This window comes from Gilbertella persicaria, assembly GCF_025201335.1.
Source record: "Gilbertella persicaria strain CBS 190.32 chromosome Unknown B0P05scaffold_20, whole genome shotgun sequence".
NCBI lineage: Eukaryota > Fungi > Mucoromycota > Mucoromycetes > Mucorales > Choanephoraceae > Gilbertella > Gilbertella persicaria.
Window position 1 is genome coordinate 156,249 of NW_026251981.1, and position 14,408 is coordinate 170,656.

The window sequence follows — 14,408 nt, forward strand, 5'->3', positions numbered from 1 at the left end:
TGATCGAATAATTGTTTGAGGTTGGGTACAATGAAAAAATATAAATTGAGATTTTGAAGAGCGATCACTTGTGTAGCAAGGAGAACCATGAAGAAGAACTTTATAGGTTTGTAAAAGAAATGAAAAATGGAAGCATTCAGAAAAGTATTTGATGCGTTGAAAAAAAAATGTACCACTTTTATTTTATTTTTTTCTAAACATGTTTGGCAAAGATAAAGCAACGCTCGAGATGAAAAATGCGTTCTAGTAGTGTCCTCGAGCAAGTGCTAAAAGAAAAAGGGAGAAACTATGGGTGATCTAATGACAGCTGCTCTCAATAGGTAAATCACTTATACAATAATCTATATCCTGATTTAAAAAGACTGTAAAGTTTATTGATATAATACACAAGTAAATAAATAAATAAATGCTACTTAAAAGTATTAAATTTGAGCAATTTGAACTTGAGGAACTTGTTGGTTAAAGACAACATAGTTGTTCTTCAAGAAGGTATCGCCCAAAATGGCAAAGCTGAGACCACCCTTGGCAAAGGAAGCGTAACAGGTACTACCGCTCTTTTCAAAGACCAAATCAGAAGCAGGGATTTGGAAAGTAGCGCCATTGATGGTGAAGACAAGAGGAGCAAAGCTGGCAGTGTTACAGTTGATAAGGTAAGTACCATCGCTGTTAGCAGTAGCACCATAAGCAGCAGCAACCTTGTCAGCAACAGAATCAGTCAAGAGCAAGAGAGTGGTACCAGTGTCAAGGATACCAGAGAAGGAGCTAGCAACGCTCTTACCGCCAGCAGTAAGACCACCGACAGTGATACCCCAGTAACCTTGAGACTTGTTGACAGGGACAGTCTTCAAGGTACCGCTGAATTTGGAGGAATCGTAACCACCAAAGATGTATTCACCACCGCCGCCGTTGGAGGCCTTACCAAGGAAGACACCAAAGACAGGAGAAGAGATCAAGCCTTGGCTGATCAAGTTGTCAACAGGCGTCTTGATGCCACGGACAGTAGTGATCGTGTTGAAACCGAGACCCAAGAGACCGTCAATAGGGTCACTAGCAAAGGAGCTAGATTCCTTCTTGGCCAACTCGATAGTTTGACCAGTGATCTTGAGACCACCCAAGTTGACAGTGTCGGTACCGAGGATACCACTGGCAGTAGAACCATCACCGTAAGAGATAGACCAGGCACGACCATCAGCCTTATAGGTGCTAGACTTGGTAGAATCGTAACGAGTGTGAGTTGTGCAGGTAGAGCACAAGGTAGAAGCTATAGAATGTTAATGAAAAAATCAAGACAGTGTTGATTGACTTACCAATCCAAAGATCACTTGAACCAGTATCGAAGTCTAACTTGAATTTTTGTTCTGGGGTACCAATACCAACAACACCATAGTATTCAATATCACCATCGTAATCAGTGACAGGAACAGCACCAGTAGCATCAGTAGTAGCGTTGGAAGGAGTACCGTGAAGAGGGTTGATGATGTGCTTGATGTACTTAGCTTTGGCCTTAGCAAGAGCAGCCTTAGCGCTAGGCTTGTAGTTTTCATTCTTGGTCAAAGGAATGGAAAGCTTGTTGCCGGAAGGAGCAGCTTCAGCTGCCATAGCCATGACAACGAGTGCGACACAAGAGGAGACAAGAGAGAACTTCATTTTCTTAGAAAAAGGAAAGAACTGTTGTTTGGATGCAGAAGCAAATCATTTGAAAACTGTCTCTTTTATATGAAAATGTCAAATACGCTAATTTCTTTTTTCATAAAATACTTCTTTTTTAGTCAATTTTAGGTATAACGAGTACAAAGGGTACAACTCAAAGGATCGATCTTCAGTGCTACCAGGGACTCATCTTTAATCTTTACATCCACATCCACAATCCAGGCTCAATTTGGCAATGTTTATCAGTAAGCGCGATCACCAATCTAATAAGATATAATTGTGTTACTTTTTGTAAGAAAAAAGAACAAACAAAGGATTAACAATTACTATCATTTAATATTAATTGCGAGCACTGAACAAAGAATTAAATTTGTGACAAAATCTTCTCTGTTAACGACTCTCATTAGGCATTTGAAGATTTTAAATAAGTCCAGTTATTTCGCTGCAGAGAGGCATTAAGACCTCTCGCTTTTTTTTTTGACAAATCAATGCGATGAATGGTCAATTGCGTGCTTACTATCTTTCACACATGTAATTAACTTTGTCACCATACATTAATCAGGTTCATGGCAGTACAAGCTCATTAGAGTACTTTTAATAGAAAAATTAACATTAATCATTAGGCTAGTCCATATATGTTTCTTTTGACCAAAAACAGATCAAGAAGTTATGTATAAAGGTTACCTAATAAAATGATTTGTACCTTCTATCTCAGATATGTGTTCCCTAGTACAATCAAAAAGGCATTGCTTTACACAAGCAAACCTCTCTTTAAGTGTTATTAACTTGTGAATCTTGATAGAAGAAAGAATCTATTATCTGTAGCTTCAAGACAGGTACGCTTCAATATATTCTACCCAAAAAGACATACACACATATATAAACAAAAGATATCACACCTCTTTTTTTTTGGCTTAACATTATAGCATAATAGTATCACAAAATGAAAATGCATGCTAGATAAGCATGTATTCACTGGGCGGGTATTTGGACAGGGCTATCAGATTATTCTGGTTATTCTTTAGATAGCCCTCTTATCTTTGTTTAATTAAGTGTAGCCAATATTAATTCTCTTTAATAGTAAATTTTTACTTATAAGAGCTGCGTTTGTGAACAGTAATATTTCTGTGCATAAGAACGCGTCAATGCAAAAGAAACACTGTTAGTTAACATATGAAGTGGTGCTTTTTTTTGTACCAATAAATGATGTTAATAGTAAAGATTTCATATGCTTCAAAAATGAGCAATTCTTCCTTTTAGAGTATGTGTGATTGTATGATAGGTGATAATAAACATGGAATCTAGTTAACATGCTCGTTCTTGGTATCCAAATATATCAGATTAAAGGAAACATGTTGTACAACACGATCAAGGGTAATTTAATTTCTAGAACTTTATTTTACCTGGAAAAAATGATATGTTTGTGTTCCTGTCTTGAACAAAAACTGGGAATTAAAAAAAGAACCAATACTTCTGTTTTACATAATGTGATTAGACCTAGACTGCCAAATCAGTTACACTCACCAAACGGGGAAAATCAGGCATAATGGCTTTTGTAAGCTGCGTTGTAAACGAAAATCAAAAACCTGAACTAACGAAGTATTTGATAAGAACTCAAGTAGACAACTTTTTAAAAACTTTAGACATTTAAAAATGAAGAATAGAAATCATAAAAGATACCTATTGTAATTAAAATTGTACGCCGCTTTTAAATTTTGTCTAGAAAGATTTTCTTTGCTTATACATCAATATTCATTTTTGATATTTTTTAATATACGGTAATAGTTATTTTAATGCAATGCAGACACTTGAAAGCAGCATGGATCTTTATATGAAAGCATGAGCTTATTAGACTCGTCTACTATATGTCTTCTTAACTCTAATTATTTTCGAACAAAGTCCCGCACATTACAAAAAGAAGGTGCTGCTCTATTTAGTAAGACAGTTCAAATGAATGCATTTATAAAGTAAATACAATAAATAATTCATTTTATGCTAACAAGCGGTTAATGATTGTGCATGGAATCATTGTCTTAATATATGGTACGTCGTCATTTGTTGCAAGCATCATTCTCAATACTACAATGCGAGCTCAAATCGAAAATACGTGCACCTATTTTTGTAGCAAGTTTTCTTGCAAATACATGTCTTTTAGATTATTCATTTGACTATTATGTTTATTGAGATCTATGTATTATTTTCAAAAAAAAAAGTCTCGATATTTTGTTGTTTACCTTGAGATTTTACTAATTTTTATGCATTTCGATAACAGCCTTCTTAACCTTAAAACAAGCATTTCCAACCATGTACTCTAATTTTCCATTTTTGTTGAGGCCAGCTTGTGAGCCAAATTGATATCTCTATTGTCTGAGAGATCAAAAAAACCATCTGTGCGCTTTCTAGAAAGCCAAAGTGAGTCAAAAACTAGTGGTTTTAAATGACAAAGTCTCGAAATTCATCAGCTCCATTATTCTAATAATCTTGCCTCTTTATTTTCAGTTTTCATAAACGTTGATTGTTTCTAATACATAGGATGCCAAATAGTTTTGGTGAATAGTAGCCTTGTTATTTTTCATCACCAAAGCTGAGTTATAATTGAAAGATATAATTCATCAATCTAAATCTTTAGATTGCATGAACTGTTTTATTTCTTTTCAATTATCAGATATTCTAGTTTGCAAGGCTTCTTTGTATTTCATAAATATAAATAGACAGATGTCAGGGCGCACTTTTTTGTACCACAAAAAAGGACTTATTGTAAAATTGTATTTCTGTAAGATGACAAATATATGTTGTGTTTACTGCAAATGCTGATATGATCGATCTTCTTTTCATTAGGGAGCTTTCTTGACGAGGGCTAATATGACAAGGGGAGAGAATTTTTCTAGAAACAAGTAGCTGTTGGGTCGATACTCTACAAGATGCACCTTTTAATAAACATGTCTACTGTTCACATACAATGCCAAGTAAATTCTTACATACATATCAGCGCTTTTTATTATTATTATTATTATTATTATTATTATAGAGCATAATCAACTTAAATTACTTAAAACCATACAGAAATTAGAGCCAAATAGATACATCAAGGAGTGACGCATTAAAGCTTAGAGGGTCCAGAAAGAGGATGGATATTATTGGTAAGAATGAGCAGGAAAAAAGATTGGAGTAAGATAAACATCTACGAAGTGTAAGATGGTTGTTGAATCCTTAAAGAAAGGCGTATCTTTTTAAGGATAAAATACTTAGCCAAAATTGTATGGTTAGTATGATAACACGCATAAAGAACTGTAACGGACGATGGTGGTGACTCGGGTAAAGGTGGAGAAGGTGGAGATGATGGCGGCCTAGGATTTTGAGGACGAGGTCTTCGGTCGACTATAAAATCTTTTATTTTTACAGCCATGATTTAAAAAAATCTATAAGTGATAGTTTAGGTATTGTTTGACCGCAAAGAAAGAGAACTAACTGTTTGGAATCGTCTGTGAGCTAGTCTTATTATCAACAAATCAAAAAATTTAATTGTTGATCATAAAAAAGGGTTCGAGAGAATAATTTCAAAACAAAAACTTGGCTCATATATAGCCAAAAAAAAACCTACTCTTCTCAATTACACTTTGGTTAAGGGAGTAAAATAAGAATTATTTGTTCAGAATGAGAACAATTCTGGATTAATATATCGAGAAAACAACATTTTGTTTTTCTTTTTCTTTTTTGTCTTGTCAAATATAATTAAAGCTGTATAAATATTATAAACTCTAACTTTGAAGTATCCTTAGGCTTAATTTACTAATTTAGTAATGCCTGTAGACAACGTGGTTAGAAGTATTGTTGCAATAGAAAAGATATGCACCTATATATATGTATAAATAGGGGTAGATACCATGGTGTTTATCCCGTATTTACATATATCATTTAATATTGTCCTGTACTAAAGATTTTGAAGCTTCTCCTTGCATAATTTTTTGCCTATATATGTCCAATCACCGAATGGAAATCTGGGGAGAAGAAAAAAAAAGATGAAGGAGAATAGACACTCTGTTTTGTTCTTTTTTATTTTAATTCTTTATTAAATGTTCCAAGATGCAAGATCCTTTTTTTTGATCGAGATTTTTCTAAATGAAGTATTGTGCTATGCTATACCGCTTGTATACACGTTCCTTTTTTTTAGTTGATTGAATTTTCTATAATGATATGTGCTACTTCTAAGAGTTGAACATCTTGTCCTAGAGTGAAGAAATTGTCTTGTGGGTAGCTTGGAAACAAGGAATCGGTAGAGCATATTACGAGCAACTAGCAGCAGAGACCATCTCCAAAAATTGACCCAAAAGGCACTAGATATAGCTTGTAAGCGCTCTGGGACAGATGTAACACTCTGGCAAGTTAACAGAAACTCCTTTGTCGATACCCTGATGATTAGTCCAGTCATAGTCGCAAATTGGAAGGAGTTGACAAATGGAACAAAAGATAATGATGGTGATGATGGTACAGTAGGCAATACCTCTACAGTAAGAGGTTGACAGTGTTTGACAAAGAAAGGGAAGAATTGGTACTTGTTACTTTCTATCCCTCGGATGATCTGAAGATAGAATTTTTCGAGCTCTTGCGAAATATGATCTGGATGTTTCCAATGGATTGACTGAAGATCTTGGCTGAACAACATAAATGCTTGAACTGGAACGAATTGAACCCTTTTAGGTAATGAAGGAAGTCATGGTCTTAAAGATTGTAAAATGATCTTCATCGGTAAACTAAGACATGCTTGGTGAGATAGCGTCATCTGGCCAAAATCTCGAGGCAAGCGATCTACTGCGGCATATAACAGATCGATTGTTGAAATACGTTTACCGCACCCAAAGTGAGAAGTTCTAGTGTATCTAGCCAAAGGAAAGAGCAAAGGAATAGTCACCTCATAATCGCCAGAAGTATTTTGAATGTGCCTTGCGAGTATGCAATACCAGTGTGCATTGGTAGAGTGATTCAACAGAGGGAAGACCCAGCGACTACAAAGCGAATCTCTTTGCAATAATCGATCAAGGACTCCCAGACCACCATCTTTCGGCAGAATCCAAGTCGACCAAGCAATTTTTGGAAAGACCTTGAAGTTTAGGAACTGTTGTGCTAAAGACCGTATTCGAAGAATCTCAGTCTTCGTAAGCGGTGTTACACGAAGAAAATACCAACATTTGGATAATATCAAGGTGTTAACCACCGTGGCACGGCCTAACACTGACAAGAAACGAGTAGAGTGTATCAAGCAGGCAGCTTTTATCTTTGCCAAGAAGGTTTCAAGATAATTTTGTCTTTGTGCAACCGATTGGATCAGTGGAAAGTCCAGACAAACAATAGGTTGTGCATCAACAGAAGACTGAATATGTTGTATCTGTAGTGATAGCAGGTACCTATGCCAAAACGACCAGGAGTTTGTACCAGATAAAGATAGAGCCTCAATCTTGTTAAAGCTGATTTTTGCATTTGATGCGCTACAATACGTTGATATATGTCGTTGTAGTATTGCTAGATCATTCAAGTTATGTACAAATACTAAAGCATCATCTGCATAGCAAAAAATTTTAGCCGTTATAGGAGCAGGAAGGGAAGAGTCAGGTCTTGGTGTTTGCAGTCGAAACTGATATCCTTTGAACCCACCATCTTGTATAATCGAACGTATAAATAGGCCAAATGTCAAGTTATACAAAACTGGTGATAATGAATCGCCTTGTTTTAGTCCTCTTCGTTTCCTGATTTCTTTTGTGAAGAACCCATTAATGTTAATTTTGATCTTGTTTTTTGAGAGTAATTTGTGCATTGTATCAGCAATCACTTCCAGAAAACCATAGCCTATCAGCACTCTTTTAAGGTATGTAAGATGTACCCGATCATATGCCTTCTCTTGATCCAGTAAAAGCGCTAAATCGTAGTCCCTAACATGAAGTTTTCGTTTTTTTTTATGAATGAAGATTTATTTAATTAAACTCATCGAATAGGGGTATATATTTAAAAGAGAACAATTGCAAGAAGCAGTGACTTGTCTCAAAAAGGCAGAATTTACAAGTATTTGTAAGCAGATAGTTTTCGTATTGTTTTGATGGCTTCGTCGAGTATAACTTGACCATCGTAAAAGCAAGGATCAGAATAATGACGCCAGTAGGTATTCCAAATAGAGGAGAAGACGGAAGAAAGAATTTCAAAGCTATTGAGACGAAGGTATGTATCTAATAATTGGTAATGATCAACGTTCAAATCAATTACATCCAAGTATAACTGGGGAAGAGAGAAGCGAGATGGGTGTTTGAAATATAAATTGATATTATTTAGCCATATATCGTTGTTAGCCATGCATGTAAACAACATGTGCTCTGGAGTTTGGGGTAAACCACAAAATACACACTTATCACCTGGCAATTGCAGGATAAAGGCGGTAATTGTCTTGCTGGAGATTTTGTTGTGCAAAAGACGATACCACAGGTTCCTCGTACGACCTGGAATTGAAATCCGAAGGAAGCGCTTAAATCGGGTAGTGTTTATGCTAGCCTTCATTGACTGTATATCAGGAATATGTCTTGAGTACATTTGGCGGAGCTCAGAGTTGTTGAAATTGAGGATTGAACAGTCGTTGTAAACAAATCGTTGTAGATATGGTTCAAAGCTAATCGGTAGATAAGGATCCAATGGATGAATCAAATATCCTTGAAAAAAAGGCAAGAACAGCAGCGAACCATCTTTGTGTACCTTGTGAATCCGTGACAACAGTATAAGGCTTTTACATTTTTGTCTTTTTTTGAATCGGAGCAATCCTGATACCAATAACGACAACAATGAAGATATCAATAACGAAAATGATACTAGCATCAATAGCAAGCCTCTGGCGACAGTAGGGTATGTACTTATGGAACAAAAATGTTTATTATTCGGATTAAAATATAAGGAGGACCCTACTGTTATCTTATTATACAAAATTGCAAAAGAAGTACTGGACCATCAAATACAGGACCACAATTCGATGGTGGAGCGATTAATTGACGTTGCCATTGAAACCAAGAAGCAATTCAAGAGGATACTGGAGGTGTTCGACAAAGGTGAAACAGGCATAAAAAAAATGAAAAGTTTGGCAAGTGCAGGTGTACTATATGTAGAGACCTGCTTATACAAGTACCAGTGGCCAGTTCTTGACGATTCTGATATGATGCCATTACCATTGGATCTGCCACTTAATGTTCAACTGCCAAAAAGAAGTACACACATCGATATCTTACCGCCAATGCCATCTGAACCACAACTTAATGACATGAAGTATACTAGAGAGTTCAAGAACGGATACTTGAAAACCCATAAACAGATGAATTGGAAAGTTTGTTATGACAAAGGATTGGCTGAAGGTTATTTTTCAAGATACAAGAACTACAAAACACTGAAGAGCACATTTAACGAACTTAAAAATAACCAAATGTCTTATATAATATTCTACATTTTATTGTCATCAATATGATTTTTCAGATATTCTTTCTCAAAAAAAAATAATAAAAGCCTACCCAATTAATTTTTTTTAAAAGTGACAAGTTGAAAGTGACAACCCTATCGCTTTTAATCTAATCCTGTCGTTTTTTTTTTCAGCTCAGTCATATCATCGCCAAACACTGAATTTGGAGCCAATAGCGAGTCTGCTGTTTGATTTTAATGATACGCTATTTGGAAATTTCATTTATGCTTATTGAGACTTTGAGAGCCGCTGATTGGATAATGTTTTTCATGCTTATTGATTTTTTATTTACGCCAATTGGGTTTTCGGAAACCGCCAAATGATTTTTGAAAACCGCCATTTGGAACCATAAGCACTGTAAATCAGCTCATGGCTCAAAATAGATTCATGCTTCTTTTAAAAAAATGCTCAAATTAAGCATATCAAAGCTATGATTGCCTCATGTTGACTGGATAAGCATCTATCGCACCAAAAGCATTACAGAAACTATCAAGAAGATGGTCAAGAATGACGATCAAGTGTACATCACTCTGGCAAGTCAAATATGCAGTAAATGTAGCACAAGGACACTGACGAATGTTGTCCATAGAAACTCAAGACCAGTGGTACATACAATTTTCCAATGCAAACCTTGTAATCCTATTCATTGCGTATCAGTCAAACCACAGCAATGAGCGGCCCTTTTAGCCTATTTGACATGATTATATAATTAAAGTAGACTGATAATTCTGGCTAGTTTTATTTGAATGCATTATAAATGAAGTAAAGATGTACACAATATGCGGGGAATAATCAACTAAGAATGGGTAAAAACTATAAAAAGAATTAGGTTGCGTATAACCATGGACTTACTTACATTGCCGACAATGACACTAGGTAAATCAAAAATATCTCGCTTGATAGTGAAGCAAAACGTACAAGGCACAGGCTTTTGTTGAGGTGTACGTAAAATACAAGAATAACTGCAGGCTTTATCTGTATTATCAAAAGCATGAGTTGAGAACTTTTCCCAGTATTCTACAGCCGATTGGTTTTCCATCAACTTGAAACAGGTTTAGTACCAAAAAAAAACAATGGCTGTATATTCGTCTTACCTCATAAATATACGTCTTTTTGTTCAGGAGCATGTCTCTGGTCCATTGTGTCAAGAGAGAGAATTCTTTGCCTACTAAACATACTTCGCCCGTTCTTCTCCAGACAACCGTAGGTGTCCCTGAAAAGCTGATTAATTTTTCATATTCTAGCAAGGTACGTTGGAAGCATTTTTCCATAAACACCAAATCTTCTTCTGTCAAATTCATGATGAGAGAAAGAAAAGATGGTCTAAAAAGCGACAATGCTCTACTGATTCGCATCAAGTCCTCACGTGCCATACGATCTGTGACATACTGGATCAAGTAATGAAATCCCTCAGCATAATTGAATGGTTTACGTACACTGTTATAGACTGCTTCAGGTGTGTTGCCATTGTTGCCCTTGCGTCTGCTATTGCTACTGTTCTTAGATGCTGTAGATGCTATACTATCTCGCTTGTTATTCGCAGGTGAAGAAGAGTATTGTAAAGAAGATTGACGTTGTGGTTGTTTTGTAGGCGAATTTGTATGTTGAAACTGTATTTGTTGTTGAGGCATTGGACTTGTGGGAGAAGGCGAAGAAGACGTAAAAGGAAATAAGGCAGACAGTACTTGAAGATTGCTGCTGTTATCACTAGTACCGCTACTACTGCTACTACTTGTGTTTGTTGTTAATGCAGGCTTATTTTCCTCCACGCCCATGTTTCCAAGTATGCCATATTCAAGCCCAGTAGCTTCTGATCCAAAGCCTAGGTCTGTGAGAGAAAAATTAAATAACTGGCAGGTATCAATAAAGTTTGAATTCCCTAAAATGTAGCCTAGTTAGAAAATTTGTGGGGTAAATAAAAAAAAACATAGAATAGTCATACCAAGTGGTTGATCTGCTGGCGTAAATGGTACATCGGCTGTAGGAGAATATACTAAAACAAGTAATTTTTAGAAAAAGAGCGGGTACAAATTCATGCTTACATTCTTCTGAGGACGGTGTAGTAGCGACTTTACTCTTTTTGCGTATGTCTGAACAACTGTTTGATAAACAGCGTTTGATGCATCCCTGACATGGTCGACCTAAGCTAAAACGTGAGAAAAGATGCTATAAAAAAAATAAATGCTTGCTCTTACTTCCATCACAGACTAAATTTGCCTAATATATGAATAAGTAAATGCATCTAAATGTAGAGCATATACCTTTTGACAGTGTGTACATGTTTCTGTTATAATTTTCCTTTTCCCTTGGCTTTCGAGATTAGACACTGGTGTAAACGAAAAGTAGTTTTGATATGCGTTTAGGCCGTTGTTATTGTTGTTGTTGTTGTTGCTGTTGTTATTGTTTGTAGTAGTAGTGACTCCTTGAGACATGAATAAAGAGAAGAGGGGGGTTGAAAGAAGAGAAAGAAAGAAAGAAAAGGAAAAGAATGGTCTAATTTAATGTGTGGGGAGATTGATCAAAAAGAAAAAAGAAAAAAGAAAAAAAAAAGCTGAGGACACATGACTATCTTTTTCTTGCCTGTTGTCCTACCAAACAGAAATATTAGCAGTAGAGTCATTTTCAATATTAATTGGAAACAAATCAGAGTTTTATCTGTGTCAATTGAACAAAGATTGCTTTAGTACATTTTAGCATTTTCAAACTATCTTAACATAAGCGGGTACAAAATTAAAAGTAAGCATTTAAGTTCAAGAATTATTCTCGAATGTACTAGAGAATTCAGCATGCCAATAATGCCATATTTTATGAAATATAAGGACTATATGCTCAAATACAACTCTTGAAGCTTACCGCTTCTTCTTTTATCTGCAACAAGGATTCCATTGGCTCAAAGAAATTACTGGATAAGGAAGAATAGACTCGATGCGTGACTTGATTTAGTAAGATGATCTATACTTTGATATATGCATTTTCTTTTTTTTTCTCTTTTCTCTCAAACATGTCAAAAGGTATATGTCTATAAATACAAACATGAGTGACTAATATATCTACATCTATCAGCAATTGCTGCTGAGGCCAACCCAGAGTTGACAGACCAGTCTTTGCAGAACCGTGTCCGAGGTTTTGCTGCTGGCATGGCTTCAGGCATAACTAAACTGGTTGTTGGACATCCCTTCGGTAAGTGATCACAATGTGAAGGTAAGGGTATTGATATGCGCATAGATACTGTCAAAATTCGTATGCAAACAACAAGTAAATCAGACGGCCGATTTAATGGACCATTGGATTGTTTCTTAAAAACTGTCAGAAATGAAGGAATAAGAGGTGTCTATAAAGGAGCTACTCCGCCTCTTGTTGGTTGGATGTTTATGGACTCGCTTATGTATGTATATCAGGGAACAATAGCATTTGACTGATGCATACATATATGAAGGTTAGGAACACTTCATAATGCGCGTATGGTTCAACAAGCATGGAACGGAGATAAACCACTCAGTCTATTTCAACATGGTCTTGCAGGGTTAGCAGGTGGTCTTACTGTATCTTTTGTCGCTACGCCTGTTGAGCAAATCAAAGCTCGATTACAAGTGCAATACGACACAAAATCACAAATCTATAAAGGGCCTATTGATTGTATTCGACAAGTGGTAAGTAGATTAAGCGGCTGGATTGGATAATCATTGATTAGGTGCGGAACAATGGTGTATTTGGCTTATGGCAAGGTTTGTTGCCTACCATGTTATTTCGTAGTTGGTTCTTTGTTTTCTGGAGTTCATACGAAGTATTTTCGCGCGAATTGAAAAAAAAGAACCTAAGTGACGGAACAGTGTCATTTATTGCTGGTGGTCTAAGTGCTACTGCATTTTGGATTGGCGCTTTTCCTTCAGGTAACTCAGAATGTTCATGAGTCACAATTACATAACGTATGCCTATATAGACGTGGTGAAAAACCGCTACATGACACAACCTGATGTGCATCCCAAGAAGTTCCCTACACCCTCAGCAGTGGCTCGCTATTTATACCGAACAGAAGGATTAGCTGGTTTTTATAGAGGTAAAAAAAGCTGGAATAGGAATGACGAGATATTTATTTACTTATTTTTATGTAGGCTTTTTGCCTTCATTTTTGCGCGCATTCCCTACTAATGCTTCTGCTGTCTTTATGTTTGAATTGGTCATGAAGCTACTCAGCAACAATAAAGAACCTCTTTAGATTTGTAGAAATTAAAATTCCCCTTTTTCACTGAGTTCCAAAAAAAATGTATAGGATCGGATTTCTCTCTTTTTTTTTCTTCTTCTTTTTTCTTTCTAACATTATGGATTTTGTTCAAGACCTTAACGATAGACTTTTATTTGCTGTTCCTAAAAAAGGCCGTCTATATGAACAATGTATGCAGCTTTTAACAGGCTCGGATATCCACTTCAATCGTCGTTCACGTCAAGATATTGCCCTCAGTACCAACTTGCCTATTGCTCTCATCTTTTTGCCTGCTGCTGATATCCCTAAATATGTTGCTGAAGGTAATGTTGACTTGGGTATCTCTGGTCAAGACATGATTGTCGAAAACGAGGTAGAGGATAAAGTAACAGAGATTATGGAACTCGGTTTTGGTAAATGTCGTTTGTGTGTTCAAGTGCCTGTCAAGGGTCCTTTTACCAACATTGAGGAATTGGCTGGTAAGCGTATTGTGACCAGTTTTGATGCTTTTGCCAGAAAGGTATTTGAACCCATTGATGAAGCCAAGGGTACCAAGACAATCATTAACTATGTCTCTGGATCCGTTGAAGCTGCTTGTGCTCTAGGTCTAGCTGACGGTATCAGTAAGTGCATATAGATAACAACATCACTGTCTCTTATACGTTATGTAGTTGATCTTGTAGAATCTGGTGAAACAATGCGTGCAGCTGGTCTTCACGACATTCATACTTTGTTAGACACTCAATCTGTCTTGATGAGTAACAAGAACTCACAGTATCAGGATTTGATCGATAAGATTACATCACGTATCCGTGGTGTCATCACTGCCAACAAATATGTCTTGTGTACCTACAACGTTGAACGCGACAATTTGGCTCGCGCTGTTCAAATCACACCTGGTCGTCAAGGCCCCACTGTCTCTTCCTTGGACTCTCACGAAGGTTGGGTCGCTGTCTCTGCCATGATTGAAAAGAAGAGTAAGGGTGAAGTTATGGATCGCTTGTCTGAAGTAGGTGCCACTGACATCTTGGTCATGGCATTTACAAACTGCAGAGTCTAAGTTTATTATGTGTATAT

The 14,408-nt window shown here is 36.3% G+C and overlaps 5 protein-coding genes across 5 annotated transcripts; 2 read left to right on the plus strand and 3 right to left on the minus strand.

The window, feature by feature from the left end:
• Positions 1-69: 69 nt before the first annotated feature.
• Positions 70-1,686, minus strand: B0P05DRAFT_105941 (rhizopuspepsin precursor-like protein). The gene is made up of 2 exons (XM_051572949.1): positions 1,308-1,686; positions 70-1,261 (listed from the first exon to the last, which is right to left on the minus strand). Exons 1-2 carry the CDS (start codon positions 1,645-1,647, stop codon positions 423-425), a joined length of 1,179 nt encoding a protein of 392 aa, XP_051434790.1. The 5' UTR covers positions 1,648-1,686; the 3' UTR covers positions 70-422.
• Positions 1,687-7,609: 5,923 nt separating this feature from the next.
• On the minus strand, positions 7,610-8,433 carry B0P05DRAFT_541978 (uncharacterized protein). Its single transcript, XM_051578255.1, has 2 exons — positions 8,038-8,433; positions 7,610-7,914 (listed from the first exon to the last, which is right to left on the minus strand). Exons 1-2 carry the CDS (start codon positions 8,221-8,223, stop codon positions 7,699-7,701), a joined length of 402 nt encoding a protein of 133 aa, XP_051434791.1. The 5' UTR covers positions 8,224-8,433; the 3' UTR covers positions 7,610-7,698.
• Positions 8,434-8,742: 309 nt separating this feature from the next.
• B0P05DRAFT_541981 (uncharacterized protein) lies at positions 8,743-9,179 on the plus strand. Its single transcript, XM_051578256.1, has 2 exons — positions 8,743-8,854; positions 8,907-9,179. Exon 2 carries the CDS (start codon positions 8,912-8,914, stop codon positions 9,137-9,139), a length of 228 nt encoding a protein of 75 aa, XP_051434792.1. The 5' UTR covers positions 8,743-8,854; positions 8,907-8,911; the 3' UTR covers positions 9,140-9,179.
• A 747-nt stretch (positions 9,180-9,926) lies between these two features.
• On the minus strand, positions 9,927-10,761 carry B0P05DRAFT_470250 (uncharacterized protein; the record flags this gene model as incomplete). Its single annotated transcript, XM_051574541.1, has 2 exons — positions 9,927-10,172; positions 10,225-10,761. The coding sequence occupies 2 exons, from the start codon at positions 10,759-10,761 to the stop codon at positions 9,927-9,929; spliced, it is 783 nt and encodes a 260-aa protein (XP_051434793.1).
• Positions 10,762-12,267: 1,506 nt separating this feature from the next.
• On the plus strand, positions 12,268-14,391 carry B0P05DRAFT_470143 (uncharacterized protein; the record flags this gene model as incomplete). The annotated part of the gene is made up of 7 exons (XM_051574536.1): positions 12,268-12,310; positions 12,356-12,490; positions 12,856-13,020; positions 13,071-13,187; positions 13,243-13,297; positions 13,479-13,954; positions 14,003-14,391. The coding sequence occupies 7 exons, from the start codon at positions 12,268-12,270 to the stop codon at positions 14,389-14,391; spliced, it is 1,380 nt and encodes a 459-aa protein (XP_051434794.1).
• Positions 14,392-14,408: the final 17 nt, after the last annotated feature.